This window comes from Emys orbicularis, chromosome 8 (genome assembly GCF_028017835.1).
Source record: "Emys orbicularis isolate rEmyOrb1 chromosome 8, rEmyOrb1.hap1, whole genome shotgun sequence".
In the NCBI taxonomy this organism is placed as follows: Eukaryota; Metazoa; Chordata; order Testudines; family Emydidae; genus Emys; species Emys orbicularis.
Genome location: NC_088690.1, coordinates 15,556 through 33,686, shown reverse-complemented (window position 1 = coordinate 33,686; position 18,131 = coordinate 15,556). Strand labels below are relative to the sequence as shown.

Genomic DNA, 18,131 nt, shown 5'->3' with positions numbered 1-18,131 from the left:
TTGCTGATTGGTGCGGTTCAGACCATGCCCCTTGATCAGCAAAGCCCCGCCCCCAGTTCCAATTGGCTCCCGAGTTAAAAGTCCCGTTGCTGATTGGCTATGTTCCCAGCCGGCATTTTTTAATCTCCGTCTACGGCGCATAGAAGCCGCTTGAGTCCCCAGCGCAGAGCGCGATTCCCAGACCGGAGCCGGGACCCGCCACTGCAGCCGCGACTGGCGAGTTAGGGGCAATCGCAGCCGCGGTGTCGGGTCCCGATCCCCCGCCAGCGCTTGGCAGTCCCACCACGCCAGCATTGCTGCCCCTCGGAGGGAGACTGACCCGGGGCCTGTACGCCAGCGGGAGCCTCGTCTGTCGCTGCGCCTCGGCCAAGCGGGTAGAGCTGACGCGGGCTGCTAGGGGCGGTGGGGCCCCTGGGCAGGGCGGACGCCGGTCTCCGGCCGGGCTGAGCGCTGCGCTGTTTGCTTTAGGGAGACGATGCAGGGCGCGGAGCTGGACGCTCGGATCCGCTGCAGTGTCACTATCGAGCGCCTGAGCCCCAGCGGCCCGGCCCCGAAGCGCCGGGTGATCCGCGACGCCTCCCTCGCCCTGGGCCGGAACGAGTTCCGAGAGCTGGTGCTGCAAGTGAGCGACGGCAGCGTGCCGCAGAGCTTCGCGCTGCGCGGGGAGGTGCGGCTCTTCACGCGCTTCGTGCGCGACGGGAAAAGCGGCCTGCAGCTGGGCCCCGCGCACGTGCAGCTGCTGATCGCTAACTGTCCCCCCGACAGCCTCAGGCGCTTCCTCCGGCTGCTGCGCATCAAGCACGAGGCGGCGGGGAAGGGGGCGAAGACCGTCACGGAGCGGGCGCGGCTGCTGTGCAGCCTTCCGCGGACCTTCGACACCATCAGCCCAGTTCAGGCCCGGGACGTGCAGCAGGTCTGCGATCAGCGGGCCCACGCGAGCTGCGAGGCGACGCCTGTGAAAGGGCAGGCCCCGAGGGACCGAGGGAACAGCGGTCTGTGGAGCAACTCTCGGAAAAGAGCCAGGACAGAATCGGCTGGAGTAAGCGCTGTAAGAGATCCCCAGGTAGGCACGGGGTAGGGGGTGGAAGCCTGCTTTGGGATATGGCTTAGGTAGGAGACTTGCGGGACGGGGAGTTGCTGAGTGCTCTCATGGTTTGGGCAGGGGGGGAGATCCTTTGTGGCTCAGTGGTATGCCCACATCTTAAATACTGCGTGCAAAGAAAGAAAGCCTGGAGTGCTGGGCGCTGCTCACTCTGCAGACAGCCTGCATCAGTAGATCGGAGGCCATTATCTAGACTAGAAAAATAGGGTGTGTCTAGCAAATACACTGACTAATATGTGTTAATTAACATGCTTTTAAGCACAAGGTACTAGGTAGAGTAGAAAAAGACAGTGGTGTTTAAAAAACGTTAGCTGGGTGTGTTCAATGGAAAGGTCCATCCAAAGTGATGGTTAAATTGTATGTAAAGTATTAATCAACGAAATCGTCTAGATTAGGAAAATATTTAGTAGTGTCTGAGAGAAGTCAATTGTTCCATTTCATGTAAATAACCATTGACTCTGAACACTAACAATGACAATACATTGCAAAAGATAATATCTTTTATTGGACCAACTTTCAGCTGGTGAAAGAGACAAGCTTTTGAATTACACAGAGCTCTTCTTCTGGTCTCTCTCACCAACAGAAGTTGGTCCAATAAAAGGTATTACTTCACTCACATTGTCTCTCTAATATGCTGGAACCAACATAACCAGGGCCGACGCACCCCATTAGGCGACCTAGGCAGCCGCCTAGGGCTCTACAATTTGGGGGGGGGGGGGCGACAGCAGCGGTATTTCGCCGGCAGGATCTTCTGGGGCGGGACCTTCCGCCATCTAGGGCGGCAGAAAAGCTGGCGGCGCTCCTGAATGTAGCTACACCAACACTGCAAACAAATTGCAATGCAATTATTTCACTGGAGATCATTTTAGCAGTTGAAATTTTGGGTAGAGCGACACCAATTATTTCCCACTCTAATCCCCATGGGGAAAAGGTATACGGGAGAACATTTCCTCCAAAAGTTTTAAGGTCCATGAGGCCTGCAGAGTATGTGCTGCTGTTAAAAATTTTTTGGTTAGTGCACAAGTGTGACTTCTTCCTTTCAGGCGGCTGACATGAAATGCTCAAAGAAGCTATCTCTGCTAATGCAGTCACGAATGAGACTTTCGCAGGAACAGTCCATTGTGCTGAGTGCAGTGCTGAGTGGGAAGAACGTCTTCTTTACAGGCAGTGCTGGTGAGAAACTGCATAGCTGAAGTGAAGCAAGGTTACCCCATGTGTCCTAACTGCACTCAAATTAGGGCTGAAAAGCTTTAGTTTGGTATTGTGAGCTCCAAGAAAACTCTGGGCCTATTCCACACTGAAATTTTAGCAAAAGTTTCACACCTGTGCTCCCACTGGTTCATCTGAGCCTGTGCAGCTCTAATATAGTGAAAGCACCGGCAGTTTCTGTCACTTTATTAATGTCAGTTTAAATCTACTTAGTGGTTAAAATGCCCTCTTCCCCCATCTGTATTAGTGCTATCAACAGTGGTGCTACACTGGTGATAGCACTAATGAGAACTTTTTTCTGGGAAAGAAGTCTAATCCAACACAAGATGCGCAGTGGATTTGTTTGCTCTGGCCCTTTAAAAGTAGAAGCCATTTGAAGTCTGCCTGACTCACAAACCAAGAAGCAGCTCCAATCCTTTATCGATCTGGTCAATTATTACTGGAGGTTTGTAAAGGGGTTTAGCGACATAGTGGCCCTCCCCCAAAACAGACCTTACAAAACAGGGGAAAACAGATCAGGTGGTATGGACAGAAGTCTGTGAGAAAAGCTTCCAGGACCTAAAAGAGGCTTTGTCTAAAGAACCTGTTTTAGTCAGCCCCGATTTCAGCAAACCCTTTGTGCTTTGGGTTGCCGGATTGGGCCTTGATCTCCCAGTGGTTACTGAGGCCAATCTGGGAGATTTTAGGCCCTTAAAAGTCCAGTCGGCAGTGCCGTGGGGCTAAGGCAGGCTCCTTACCTGCCCTGGCTCCGCGTGGCTCCCAGAAACCGCTGGCAAGTCCCTCTAGCTCCTAGGCGCTGGAGTGGCCAGGGAGTCTGTGTGCTGCTCACTCCCCAAGTGCTGCCGCTGGAACCGCAGCCAATGGGCGCTGTGGGGGATGTCCTTGCAGGCAGGGGCAGCACACAGAGCACCCTGTCCGCCCCTGAGTCTAGGAGCCAGACATGCTTCCCAGGAGCCGCCTGAGGTAAGCGCTGCCTGGCTGGAGCCTGCACCCTCCCTGAGCCCCTCCTGCACTCAGACTCCCTCACAAAGCCTGCACCCCGACCACCCGCCCCAGCCTGGTGAGAGTGAGTGAGGGTGGAGGAGAGTGAGTGACGGATGGAGTAAGTGGGAGTGGGGCCTCAGAGAAGGGGCAGGGGGAGGGGCAAGAGTGTTTGGGTTTGTGTGATTAGACAGTTGGCAACCCTATTTGTGCTGTGCACTGATGCTTCTAACACTGGGTTAGGTGTGGTGCTGATGCAGGCTGGGGTGGGAAACAGGAGGCCCCCATTGCCTTATTGAGTAACAAACCGACCCCCGTTGAACAGAACTATGCTGCCATCAAGCAGGAATGCAATGCCATTCTTTGGTCTGTTAAGCAACTTCAACCTTATTTCTATAATAAAGGTTTTGACAGATCATTACCCTATAATATAATACACTGAGCTAAGGGGACCAATTTCTAGATTATTACATTGGAGCCTAGCTGTACAGGAAGTTGACATGGAAAGACAGTCCATATCAAGGGGAAAGAAAATGTAGTGGCAGATGCCTTATCCAGAACAGGGGGACCCTGAGCCATATTCAGGAGCATTGGTGACACCCCTTCCTACACCAGTTTTGCGTTGGCAAGAGCTGGCACCTGGTCTGCCAGTGTCACACCCCCAAGCTGAGCACTGACAAATTGATTGTTAGAAACCAGTCTGTTTCACCTGTCTGTTAGTTTGGTTAAGATGGGTATTGGACTTATAACAATGTGTTTACTGTTTAAAGCATGAACCAATTTGCAAGCATTTCATAATATCACATTCTATAAGTGAGAAATTATATGGTAATATTTTAAGTTTTTTGCTTTGGAACTATAAAAAATGTTTGCTTAAATTGTGAATCCAGTCAGGAGGGATCATCTCCTGCCCATCAAGAAGGCCTATCAAAACTAATAAATTTGTTAGTCTCTAAGGTGCCACAAGTACTCCTGTTCTTTTATCAAAACTAAGTGGGCCATTGTGGAACATCACAATACTTAATTGCCCCTTACTCCCATGAAGAGGCTATATGCAAAAGGGCTTGTCTCATCAGTTTGAATTGTGGAAGCATGAAATAAAAGTAGCTATCAAAATTTTTCATCTCTCTTGCTGTTTGGACTCTCACAGGACCAGAACTATGAAACAGAAGCAGAGATGCCCAGTTTTAACCTGCGTTAGCCCTAAAAGACAGTCCGAGCTGTCACCTTTTGAAACCATAGACTGCAACTCATTTGTGTGTATGTTTTCCTGCTTTAACTTTGCAATAATTCTCTCATTTCTTTTCTTAATTACTAAATCTTTAAGGCTTAGATAGTTTACTATAGAATTGTATACAAGCGTTGTCTTTGGTGTGAGATCTAAGGTACAAATTGACCTGGCGTAAGTGACTGGTCCTTTGCGACTGGGGGTAACCTGAAAATTGTGTGTGTGTGTGTGTGTGTGTGTGTGTGTGTGTAAAGTAACCATCTATCACTAAGTCCATCTTGCCTGGGTGGTAAGATAGACTGGAATGCCCATGGGGACTGTTTGTGACTCCATGTTAAGACTAAAACAACAAGCAGTCCTTGTAGCACCTTAGAGTAACAAATTTTATTTGGGTATAAGCTTTCATGGGCTATAACCCGCTTCATCAGATACACAGAGTGAAAAATACAGTAGGCAGCTATAAATATACAGCACATGAAAAGATGGGAGTTGCCTTACCAAGTGGGGGGTCAGTGCTAATGAGGCCAATTCAACCAGGGTGGATGTGGCCCATTCCCAACAGTTGACAAGAGGGGGGTGAATATCAACAGAGGGAAATTACTACAAAAAGTAGTACAGAAACCTGAGTCTTCATTAATGCATGCTGATGTGCCCCTGTCTACAGCAATAGGGAGGCCTAGGGGGAAGGACATAGCTAAGCACCTCTTTAGCATGATGAGGTTCATGCTTAAGGCCCTGTCTTTAAATATGCCCTGTCTCATGCCTCACATCTCCCCCCCCCCCCCCCTTTTTTTTTTTTAATTTATTAAGCCATATGGTCTTGTAAGGGAGCAGAGATTTTTGGGTTGTTGTCTTATTGCTTGTCAAAGTAGGGCATCACAATCTTACTTGCACCAGTGTTGCCAATTCTTGTGATTTTTATCACAAGTCTTATGTTATTTTTTTGTTTTGTTTGTTTAAATACCCAGCCCCTGAAGTCATGTGATTATGTGAGAATCTCCTTTAATTTTAAGTGAAGTTTCTGGTTCTCGTAGTTGCTGAGCAAAGCATCAAATGAGAAGCCTAAAGGTTCTTAAACCAGAAGGCAATTAAGAGAACTCACTTGTTTCTTATTTTTTTAAACACTAGATTTTAATCTCATGATTTTGGGGGCTTGATTAATAATTTTTAACACTTGGAATTGGCACTGTTGCAACCTACGCACTCTGCGACGCTTAGTGCAGATGCGCAATGGGTCAAGCCTTTTGTCTAAGTGTAGCTGTATCTAGTGATGCTTGAGAGTTTCATTTTGGTGTAAGGGAGAAACTTTAATCAAAGATGCACATTAAAAAGTGGAATGAGGGAAAGAACAATTCAACTTTAGCAAAAAGTGAAAACTTTTAAATCATCCATGTTGGGGAGAGGTTTTTGCCAATATCAATGATGACGCTAAGATACTCCTATAGCTACCATGGTTTCTCCTCCATGACTGGGTTCCAGTGTGGGGAGTTTATTGCACCCTAAATGGGAGGGGCCAAATAACCCCTAAACTCCATTTTATCTAAATGGTCAAACCGAGCTAACCCTTTCCTGACACGGTTGGTTTTACAACTACCTGAGCTCTATGTGGTCGGGCTGTTCTTTTCTTTTGTTCCTAGTGTTTTTGGACATGTGAAGTTTTGAATGAGCAGAATGGAGGGTGGTATTAGGAGGCATTTGGGACTGGAATTCAAACTGCATGGTTTTGGGGACATGTCTCTAATGGTGTCAGGGGAAAGCCTCTTTCTGAAAGAACTTTTATACTCTTCTAAAAGGGACTGGGAAGTCATATCTGCTGAAAAAGATTGTGGGTTCACTCCCCCCAAAGAGCACCTATGCTACAGCCAGTACAGGAGTGGCAGCTTGTCATGTTGGTGGCACCACGCTCCATGCCTTTGCAGGTAAGGAGGATAACTTTCCGCTTGAGAACCTTCCCTGGCTTGCTATGCTATGGGGAAGATGAGTGAAAAGGACCTGGGAACTCTTGGCATCTTGGTAAAGATGATACTTACTCTGTTCTCTTCTTTCATTAGGTATTGGTTCTGGGAAAGCTCCGCTAGATCAGTGTATTGAGTTGGCTCAAAGAACTGGAGTGCGTCAGCATTGGTTGAGCTGCCAGCACTTAATTATTGATGAGATTTCAATGGTGGAGGGCAAGCTTTTTGATAAGCTGGAGGCAGTAGCCAGGTGAGGGTCATGCAGCAAAGAGTCCTTATAACTCCGATAAAGTTCCTTGGATCATGGATTGCCTTATCCTACCTGTTGCTGTATTGGGAGGTAAGGTTGCTAATGGCTAGAGTAGTTGGGAGGCTCTGGATTATAGAATCATAGAAAGGGACCTCAAGAGGTCATCTAGTCCAACCCCCTGTCCTGAGACAGGACCACATAGGCAGAGACCATCCCTGACAGGTGTTTGTCCAACCTGTTCTTAAAATGAAGGAGATTCCACAACCTTCCTTGAAAGCCTAATTCAGTACTTAACTATCGTTCTAGTTAAAGATTTTCCTAATATCTAATCTAAATCTCTTTGCTGCAGATTAAACTGATTACTCCTTGTCCTGCCTTCAATGGACATGGAGAACAATTGAATGCAATCCTTTTTATGAAGCTGTTTATCACATTTGAAGTCTGTTATCAGGTCCCCCCTCAGTCTTTGTTTCTCAAAACTAAATTTGCCCAGATTTTTTAAACTTTCCTCTTAGGTCAGGTTTTCTAAACCTTTTATTATTTTTGTTGCTCTTTTCTGAGCTCTCTCCAATTTGTCTCCATCTTGCTTAACATGTGACACTCAAAACTGTACTGAGGCCTCCAACTGAGGCCTTAACAGTCACAAGTAGAGCAGGACAATTACCTTTCATGAACCATTGATAACTACTCTTCCAGTAAGGACTTTCAATCAGTTTTGCACCTGCCTTATAGTAATTTTATCTAGACCACATTTCCCTAGTTAGCTTATGAGAATGTCATGTGGAGATGTGCCAAAAGTCTTACTAAAATCAAGTTATCATGTATGCAACTTCCCCACATACACTAGGCCAGTAAACCTGTCAAAGAAGGACATTAGGCTGGTTTGGTATGGCTTGTTCTTGACAAATCCTCTGTATTGATGAGGACTCCCAACATTTTGTCATCAGCAAATTTAATGAGACCACTCCTACTTTTTGTGCCAAGGTCATTAATGAAAATATTAAATTATCACTCCCCTTACAGAGCTGTCAGGAAACGGGATGACCCGTTTGGAGGAATACAGCTGATCATCTGTGGGGACTTCTTACAACTGCCACCAGTCAGCAAAAGCAATGAGGAAACCAAGTTCTGCTTCCAGGTGTGAAGCCATCCCTACCCACTACTTCAGACTTTGTTCGTGGCTGTCTCCTAATGAATGAACAACTTATTCACAGGCAAAGAGCTGGAGGAAATGCATCCACGTGAACATGGAGCTGACAGAAGTGCGGAGACAGACTGAAAAGAGCTTCATCTCACTCCTGCGTACAATCCGCCTGGGCAGGTGAGGAGGAACCTCTTTCCTCCTCCCTCCCCTACTTGCCCCCACTTCCCATAGATGGCCCAGTGCAGGGGGGTGTCACTTGGCTACCTCTCCAACATCATCTAAAGGTGGTATAGCTGGGTAGATGGCTGTTAAGGGACCTGGACACATCTTTGCCTCACCCACTCCCAAGCCCCACAGCTTCTCAACTCCTCCTCCAACTAATGAAAGCAGTAATACTAGTTGCTTCTTGCCCGGTTGAGCAGGCTGCCTCCATTGTGATCACTCATAGTCTCTGCTCCAAGGTGTCCATTTTACTTGCCATGCTGACTGTTGATGGATCTAATGGTCTTGAGACACATGAACAATATGGCAATGCTGGTATAAAATTAACAAATGAAACCTGATGTTCAATTCCTTGGAACCTAACCCTACACCTGGAAGTGTCCTTCTCTGTCTCTGTATAAGGTTGTGTGGGTGATGAGCTGCTCTTGCAGGTGGCAACCATGGGCATTAGGAGATGCGGGGGAGGGGACAAGAATGTGCTTGTCACATGCATCCACCTTGTGAATCCAAGGGGTAAAAAGTGTTGGTGATATCTCATGAAATCCCCATATGGATGTTTTCAGTGACACTGGTAACTAACAATGTTCTCAATCTTTTATTGTTACATCAGTCCAGCAACTTCAATAGGAGCAATAGAGTAGATCTAGCAGTCAGCACAGGTCTGGAACAACACAGTGGCTTAACTGTAATGGCCTGTTTACATTTGTGCTCCCACTATGACTAGTCCTAGAGAAGCTCCATTAGAGCAGTGGTGGGAGACCTTAAGGACCTTAGTAGGAGAGATAAGGCCACGGGGGATGTGGAGAGCAGGACTTGTATGCACAAGTTGAAATAACTCACACTTTCAATAGGGGTAGCTACCCTGTGGTGTTTGCCCAAGACATACAATAGATATCACTATTCTTAGCATTTCTCACCTGAGATTTCCTGCTGGAGACTTTAAACCTTTATTCCTTGTTTTATTATTATGGTACTTATTTCCCCCCAATCTCCACCAGGTGCACAGATGAAGTCACCAGGCAACTGATGCAAACCGCTACCAACAGGGTTGAGAGAGATGGGATCCTTGCAACTCGTCTCTGCACCCACAAGGATGATGTGGAACTAACAAATGAGAGACGGTTGCAACAGTTACCAGGTAAACACCCGGGGGAGAAAGAGCTGTTAATTTCAGCAGGAGGAGAGGACACTGTAGATAATGAGGAATGGAGAACTGGCATTGTGGAGCTCAAGCTGCTCTAGTCGCAACCTCTTCCAGCTGGCTTCATGGATATGAGGGGTTATTGTAGGGTCAGACCTGCCTAGGGTATGTGTGGTGGTTTTTTTGTTTTTTTTTAATAATTTATACAGGTAATAGTATAGATTATGTGAAATTTGCGTAAACTATGCCTAACAAATGTCCTATTACACACATTCATATTTCACTCCAACCAGCTGTAGACCAGGCCTGCCCCTCAATTCATTAATTTCCTAGTCTCCCCTCCCATCCAATACCTCAAGCAGGCCTGCCTCTTCTCAGGAGGTGCTAGTGCACAGTCTGCTGCTTCTGCTTCACTGCTAGTTAAGTGTTTCTTGCCCAGAGAGTCTCCCCTGGCTGTCTCTGGGTGGTCTTGCTGGAAAAACTAGGGGGGGGGGGGGGGGTCTTGCATTCATCCATTGGCAAAGGCATAAAAGGGAGGAGACTCTGCCATTATTCTAACAACTGTCCTGCAGCCAGAGACTCCTCAGGGAGGCGGGTGCTGGAATGGGGGTCTACAAGCTGGAGACTCCTGGGAAATGCAGGTCTGTTATAGAAACTGCAGACTCCAAAACCTCCCTGTGCTAAATTTTCCTTCCATGGTAGCTTTGGTTGTGAGAGGGAAGCAGAGCAAGAAGAGGTGGCCACACTCTTAAAGCTGCAATTGCAGTCTGACTGCTCAGTGCCTGGCCTCTCTGGGCATGTCTATGCTGCAAAGTAAATCCATGCTTGACCCCAGGCTCAAGTCCCCCCCCACCCCCACCCCACTTGCATCTACACTGTAATTGCACTAACCTAGGGCTCAGACCAGAATGCTGCTGGGCTGGAGGGTGCAAGCTCCAGTTAAGCCCCACTTGACTTGGGTCCTAGGAATCAGCCATAAGTATCCCATAGTTCCATGGGATAACTTCCTTAGTCCTCTCTATCCCAGTAATCTGCAATCCACACTATTAAAAACAGACCTTTTTGTGGGACAGAAAACAGTGCTGAAACATCCACCAGAGCCTCATGACTGTTCTGTCAGTTTCCTGACACAGGAGTGAAAGTGCAAGCAAGAAAGTTAATCAAAAGGCGCCTTCTCCATGTTGTGGCTCCAGTAGCAGACCAAAAATGACTGCTCAGCAGGCTAGGTTGGTGGGCTGTTCAACCTTCCTGTAACATGCAGGGCAGGCAGTACAGTTTTCCCACAGTACACCACGTTCCTGGGGCTAGAGCGGCCACACTGGCTATTAATGGCTATTAGCCAGGATGGTAAGGAATGGTGTCCCTAGCCTCTGTTTGTCAGAGGATGGAGATGGATGGCAGGAGAGAGATCACTTGATCATTGCCTGTTGGTCCACTCCCTCTGGGGCACCTGGCATTGGCCACTGTCTGTAGACAGGATACTGGGCTAGATGGACCTTTGGTCTGACCCGGTATGGCCGTTCTTATGTTCACTATTTTGTGGGTGGGGGAATAGAGCATGAGGGACTCTGGGATGTGATTACATTGAGTCTGGTCTGCAGCGCCCTAGATTCAAGCATGGGTTAGAAAAGTCTTTAACAAAGGGTTAAAATACAATGTAGATGCTCCAGCCCAGCGTTCCCTAACATGGGTCAACTGACTCGAGTCCCACTAACCCAGGGCTTACATTCCAGTATAGACATACATTCAGATCCACAAGCTCTGGAAGGTGTAAATTGGAGCAGGTGGTAGGGGAGAGCCAGCAGGGGCTTTCTGCTCTTGGAAGCTACTGGAAGAGATCCTTTCTGGGGTATACAAGAGTTGTGTGGAGAGCAGGATTTCTGGGACTGAGTTCAAAATGGAAACTAAGAACCCTTCTGGCTCAGTCTGGAGAAACCTGCTGTGGAGTGAGAGCCAAGCCTTCCCCATATTTAGGGACTTTGTTGTGTGGTGATTGATGGTAAGCCCATGTTTGTATTGCTTTTGTCCTCACCAGGAGAAATGCACTCCTATGAGGCTGTGGATAGCGATCCCATGCTAGTCAAAGCAATTGATGCTCAGTGTCCAGTAAGTCACTGTATTCAGTTGAAACCAGGAGCCCAGGTGAGCATATGCATATTTTATGGGGAGTAATGGCCAATAGAACAGAAGGATTAGAGTCAGTATTTGGGGAAAGAGTTAAGGATAACAGCACAGGGATGTGGACTGGGTGTGAAATGGAAGCACCCCTCAGACCCCAGGCTGTTTTAAACAAACAGGCCATTACATTAATTTATAAGATGTCCTTCACCTTTTCTGCAATCTGATCCAGGTGGATGAAAGCCACTTGGTTTAAATTCAAAGTCTCAGTCTCTGCTTGAAGACTGATTGACCAAGGTGACTGCTTCCTCTGTGTCCAATGGAAAAGAGACTTTGGATGCACAGCACAGAATCACTAAGTACAGATGGGGTGGGGACTGGAGGAAAAGGCCACTTAAAGCCACTTTTGTACTGTCTGGATTCTAGGCTGCTCAGCTCCCAGCATAAATTAGAGCTACGCTTCTTATGGACTATGGCACAGCTCGGAATCCCTGCAGCACCATGTGCTAAGGCTCTGGCCTCCCATCACCAGTACACCCTGTACACCAGGGTTTGGGTGTGAGGGGCACCATAGGGCTGCTTACAATGGCCCTACACTGTCTGGATGGGAGAATTGTTCCCTGGCCACTTTCTGTCTCTTTAAAGTCCCTGTAAGCTGATGGAGTGTGGGGAGGAATCTTCCCAGAGATCCAAGTGTCGCTAATATGTGACTTAGGTTGTAGACAGAACCAATTCACAATCTTCCCAGAGCAATTTCACACAGAGTAAAGGGGTGATGGGATCTGTGCCCTGTGAAGCTCAACACCTGAGAGCCCTGGGGAAGGAGGAGCTCTGGGATGGCTTCACTGTGAGGTGATTCCATCTGCTGTTGCTAGGTTCTACAGTAGCATCAACAGTATCAGCCAATTATTCTGAAGCCTCTGATGTAGGAGCAGAACTGGCGCAAGGCAGGTGAATGAATAGAGCTGTAAGGCAGGCGCACCAAACAAATCGATCCATCTTTCCTTTCCACTTTAGGTGATTCTTACTAAGAACCTGGATGTGTCCCGGGGTCTGGTGAATGGGGCAAGAGGGGTTGTGGTTGAATTTGAAACTGAAGGGAAGGGTGAGTATATAATGTTAAGGTTGCCAGTTTTGGTTGGATATATTCCGGGAGACTTCATCCCATGACATAATCTGTAATTAAAGATTAATCTTTAATTTCTGGAGAATCCATGACAATTCTGGAGTATTGGCAACCCTATATGATGTGCTTATGACTGTTTGCCAGTGTCTGCTGTTAGTCCTACTGCAATTCCTGGGTGGGAGAGTAATCATTTCTGCAACATCAAGTTCTCCCTACCTGTGAGAACCAAGGAGCAGGCCAAGCCCCCAGGTATAGCTGCTTAAAGGTTTGCTCTGTGTGTGTTTCATCATTCTCTGGCTCTGCATGCTTGTTCTCACCTGGTTTCTGACCATGTGCACTCATGCTCTCTCCTTGCAGCAGTACATCTTTCCAATAGCAAGAACAAATGTAGCTTTTCAGCAATGCAGTGTTCCAACCCTCCACCCAACTATTTCATGTTTTCTCTGCTCTGTTTCTGGCAAATAGTTCTGTTCATTCTCCTACTTAAGGGCGCCTTCTCTGAATGCTTTACAGGGTCATAGAACCATAGAATATCAGGGTTGGAAGGGACCTCAGGAGGTCATCTAGTCCAACCCCCTGCTCAAAGCCAGACCAATCCCCAGATAGATTTTTGCCCCAAATCCCTAAATGGCCCCCTCAAGGATTGAACTCACAACCCTGGGTTTAACAGGCCAATGCTCAAACCACTGAGCTATCTTCCCCCCCAGCAAGAACCACTGTGCTAGAGGAGCAGCAGGACTGAGTTGTGCTTTTCTAAATAGAGCCCCAAGGCCCATGGAAGAGTTGGTCTGAAATGGGAAGGGATGGGAAGAGGGCATACTTAGGCTCCTGCTTCCTGGGAACACTGGTACCAGAGGGACATTCCTTATTCTGACCTGCTCTTCTCTCTCCCAGGACTGCCCCGTGTGAGGTTTCTTTGTGGGGTCACAGAGGTAATCAGGCTGGAGCGATGGGTCTTCAAAGGTCCATCTGGAATTTATCTGAGTCGTCAACAGTTACCTCTAAAATTGGCATGGGCCATATCCATCCACAAGAGCCAGGTTAGTGCTTTTATAGAGAGACTGCCACAAAAAGTATTCCCTTTTACCTTCATGTTCTTAGGGTGCTTGTGCCACTGGCAGCGGGAGAGGGGAGCCCCAGGGCACCTGTGTGGGTTGGGGGAAGTGGAGTTTTTGGGGGCAGGGTTGCCTAAGGATGCTTGCACTGCTGATGACCGGGAGGAAGGAAACTGCCTCCTCTTCCTCCCTTTGCCTTGGTTAAGGTATGTTGGCTCAAAGGGTACTACCATTCACGGTTCTGGAGCAGCAGCCAACAGGCCTGAAAACGTTACCCAGTGTCCTGGAGTTAAACCATCTTTCTTTTTTACTCTGTAGGCATGTATTTAGGCACAGCAGAGTCAATGTTCAACAGTTTGTTACTTTAACTGGAGTTACCAAATGGTTCAGTTTAAACAGAGCACTGGATTGGTTTAGGTTATAAATAAAACAAGTTTATTAACAAAAGAAGATTAAGTGAATTCAAATATGAGAAAGTTAGAAATGGTTACAAGCAAATAAAAGTGAAAACCTACATCTAAAAGGCTAAAACATAAGCAAATTGCTGAAAGTTTTTCCCCAGTGGTATCTGTCGGGTCGGCTCTGGTGCCCCCTGGAGTGGCGCCCTCATAGTGCAGTAGATAGGCACCTGCTGACCCACCACCCCCCTCAGTTCCTTCTTTTCATCTGTGGCTGTCACTGGATTGCAGTTAATCTCTGATTTAGCAAGTGATACACCTTAGTGGTTTCATCCTGTAAATAGAGGGTAACGAATAAATAGATGTAAATGTTTGTAAGTGCCTACCCTGCGGAGCTAGCCCGCCCAGGGTGCCCGAGCATGCCTGGGTCCCGGGGATTTAAGCAGTGTGCTACAAGCCCATGCCAGTTAGTGACCTGCACAATAGTTGCCTGAAGTTCCTGGGAAAAGGGCGTGTTCAAGAACAGTTCCGGATTTGTAAAAACTTTAAACCCAGAACCAGGAAGGAGAGAGATAGTAGACTCAAATTCCTTCTCATGGAGGCAGCACTTCGCCCCTCGTCGGAGCATCAACCCAATCTGGCACCGAGTACCTCCTTGGTTAGGAGTGTCCTGGCCTCCTTTAGAGGGGCTCAGCATGGCCCAAGATCCCTAGCACCAACTACCACCCGCTACCAACATACTTCTCCAGCTAAGAAGTCAGCACCGTTCACACAGCGCTGCTCTCCATCACCGGTGCTGAAGAAGAAGATGGAAAAAGTCAGACTGGGGCGCTCCCCCCTGAGGAGGATGCCTGAGAGAGTGAGACCTGTGCTGGGCCACTCTCAAACAGACATTGAACTGTCGACACTGTTGACTTTGACACCATTGACTTCGGTCCGAGGAGGCGGTCCATTGTGTCTGGTGCCCATGGACTCCCCACCGAGGGTGAGCAATAGAGGGGTTACAGCCCTGGCTGCACCATTGACACCCTGAGGCATATGAGGCAGTGAGGAGCCTCCTGGCCCTTCCAGCACTGCCATCTTCCCCGAATCGTGGCCAACAAGGGACAGGTCCAGCATCGCAGGACTCCATTCCACGAAGGCAGGTACCGGCCCTGGGCAGGCTGGCAATGATGGCGAGACACCATCCGCCATCTCATTCATCTTCGCGGGTCTCAGCCCCACGGTGTCACTCGCCACAGCAGCACTCTCACATCAACACTCACCATCCCGGCACCACACACCATCACAGCACCACTACCCAGCACCGCCATGGTCGCCCAGGAGTGGGTCTTTGGGCTCCAAATCGCAGGCAGACTCATGCACCTCACGAATGAGCAGACATTGGGCAGACCCTACGTGCCTGGTAGCCATGACTCAAGGGCTCGTCCCATCAGCGTCACCTCTTATCCAATGGCAGATGCCACTCCAGTGGCCAATCTGGACCCCTTGGGTGGCTCAGCTGTTCCAGGGCTCCCACTCAAGGCGATGTTGCTCAGCACCATCAGAGGCGAGAGCGCCTTCACCTTTCCCCCTCGGAGAGGGGCTCCATTCTGGGGGCAGAAGTCAGCAATGCTCAGGATACCCCAGCGGGACACCATCCAGCAATGGAGGACGTACAAACCTGGTGCCAGTCCAAGCTTCCTTGTCCTTTTTCCCCTGATGAGGCAGTGGTTGGTATGGCTATAGCATCTATACAGGACAACTACAAGGCTCACCAGGAGCTCTTGTCAGGTGGCACAGAACCTGGGTGTTAAAGTGGAGGAGATCATGGAGTCAGCCCCAGCCTTGGTCGACATATTGGCACCCTCAGGACTGACAAGGGTGGCCCTAGCATTGAACAAGGCCATCTTGCATCCCATGAGGGCTCTGTGGCAAACCCCCACATCCTCTATATCTGCTTTGCCATGGGATGGAGGGAAGTATTTTGTGCTCTCGAAGGGGTATGATTATTTGTACACCCAACCCCCACCAGGATCCCTGGTTGTGGCCACTGCTAATGAGCAGGAAAGATAAAGGCAGCAAGGACCCTCCACCTAAGGCAAAGGAAGCCAGGAAACTGGATATGTTGGGGAGGAAAGTATACTCGATGAGGAGGGCCTCCAGTTGAGGATCTCCAACCACCAGGCACTGCTAAGCCTCTATGACTGTTATTCCTGATCCACTATGCTAAAATTCAAGAAACTCTTGCCATCACTCTAAGAAGAAAACAAGGTTACTTACTTGTAACTGGAGATTCTTTGAGATGTGTGGTCCCTATCTGTATTACACTGCCCACCCTACTTCCCCTCTGCTGCAGATCCGATAGGTCTGCAGTGGAGAAGGAACTGGAGACGCCGGCAGCCCCCCACACCCTTTAGTGCCTCGTACAAAACCACAAGGCAGTGCAGGGTGTGTGCGCAGACCACCAAACAGTACTACTTTCAAAAGCTCCGGCTCCAGGCGCATGTGTAAAATCCTCAGTGGAATACAGATAGGAACCACACATATACAGTTCAAGGTGAGTAACCTCAGTTTCCTTTATTTAGGATAACTTGTTTAACAACTTTTGCCTAGGCACTGTTGTCTGGTTTTGAACATGTGCTAACAGCATCATATAGGGATAATTCATAACTTCACAAACAATATTGCTGCATGCATTTCACCATGATATTCTTGACTAGCAAATTATTAGTTTTCAAATGATACCTCAGAAAGCCTATTTTGTTCAAAGATTATTACAATAGTCAGTATGTAGGGTCACACCATTCTTGTGCCAGCATTAAACCTTAACTTCTCCCCCTCTCTACTGTTTATCCCTCTGATGTACTTAGAGAGAGTAATGTTATCTCCCCTCAGCCTTCATATTGTTAGGCTAAACATGTCAAGCTCTTTAAGTCTCATCTCATAAGGTAGGTTCTCTGTTCCTCTGATCATCCTAGTAACCCTTCTCTGCACCTGTTCCAGTTTGAATTAATCTTTCTTAACCATGGGAGACCAGAATTCTCAGTAGAAGTGTCTAAAAGGAAGTTAGAAGAGGGACTAAGGACAATCCTGCTCCATTTCACCTAAATGTCCCCAGGAAGTCCCTTTTTCAACCCCATCGATCTACTTCCTGCCAAGTTCATAGAGAAGTTCCCTTTGCATTGGGAAGGGCTAGATATTAATAGGAGCAGCATTTTCCTGACACTCATACGACAGTTCTTCACTATATTGGGGATAGGGGCAATGGGTTCCATATGAAGCTGTGGTGTTGATGTGTGGGATGGCTTTTGTGTTGCGAGCTCACTTGCTTTTACCTGTATCTTCCATGTACTAGGGCATGTCATTAGACTGTGTGGAGATCTCCCTGTCTCGTGTCTTTGAAAGTGGTCAGGCTTATGTAGCCCTTTCCCGAGCCCGTAGCCTTCAGGGCCTCCGGGTTTTGGATTTTGATCCCAACGTTGTGAGAGCCAATCCGTACGTGCTACAGTTCTACAATCACTTACAGAAAGAACAACTTCTATCTCAGGTAAATTCAGCAACTGAGGATCTCCATTAGCCTGTTGCAAGGAGGGACAGGCACTGAAACTCGGAATCTGAACAGTCCCTCCAAAAAGCAGAGGAGCAGCAGGTAGTGATGGGAGGGACAGGATTGGGGAAAGGCAGGTAAGAATAGATGGGGGAAGCATGTGATAGAAGAAGGATGTTTAGCACTGTGGTTGAAAGAAGGTTTAGTCTATGATGAGTCCTATTCAGATTACAGCCCACTAACTGATCCACTGCACAGAATGGAGGTGAGAGTTCCCTAGGCCCAATCCTTCCCCTCCATAGAAGGACTAAATGAGAAATGATTCACTGGAAATCTTTGTTTTTCCCCTAGGCTTCTCTACACAGATACATTGAAGCAGAGGAGAAGGAGAATGGGAAATCTAGCTGAGGATACCCTGGGCACTTCTGTGCGGCACAAGCAGAGACTGTTCTGGTTTCAGCAGCCCTGCTGTTGTGCACATCTTATACCACTGGTGAAATTTTGCTTCATCTATGTTTCTGCTTCATTGACTCAAAGGCCACACCTGCCCACTGTGAAAACACTAGATGTTCAGGCAGTTAACTTTTTGGGGAAGATTCTACCTCTGCTTACGTCCTGTTGGTTTAGGGTTGAGGATAGCATCACACCCCAGCCTCTCTACACAAGTATGCAT

The 18,131-nt window shown here is 48.0% G+C and overlaps 1 protein-coding gene across 1 annotated transcript; it reads left to right on the top strand.

Annotated features, from left to right (window-relative positions):
- The first annotated feature begins 475 nt into the window (after positions 1-475).
- PIF1 (PIF1 5'-to-3' DNA helicase) lies at positions 476-17,866 on the top strand. Its single transcript, XM_065409879.1, has 12 exons — positions 476-1,063; positions 2,146-2,275; positions 6,314-6,439; positions 6,572-6,725; positions 7,749-7,863; positions 7,940-8,046; positions 9,090-9,229; positions 11,268-11,374; positions 12,368-12,455; positions 13,371-13,516; positions 17,267-17,458; positions 17,810-17,866. Exons 1-12 carry the CDS (start codon positions 476-478, stop codon positions 17,864-17,866), a joined length of 1,950 nt encoding a protein of 649 aa, XP_065265951.1.
- Positions 17,867-18,131: the final 265 nt, after the last annotated feature.

Coding starts and splice junctions, on each gene's coding strand:
- PIF1 (XM_065409879.1), top strand. CDS start 476: ATGCAGGGCGCGGAGCTGGACGCTCGGATCCGCTGCAGTGTCACTATC. Junction 9,230..11,267: donor ACGGTTGCAACAGTTACCAG/GTAAACACCCGG, acceptor TGTCCTCACCAG/GAGAAATGCACTCCTATGAG. Junction 13,517..17,266: donor TATCCATCCACAAGAGCCAG/GTTAGTGCTTTT, acceptor TCCATGTACTAG/GGCATGTCATTAGACTGTGT.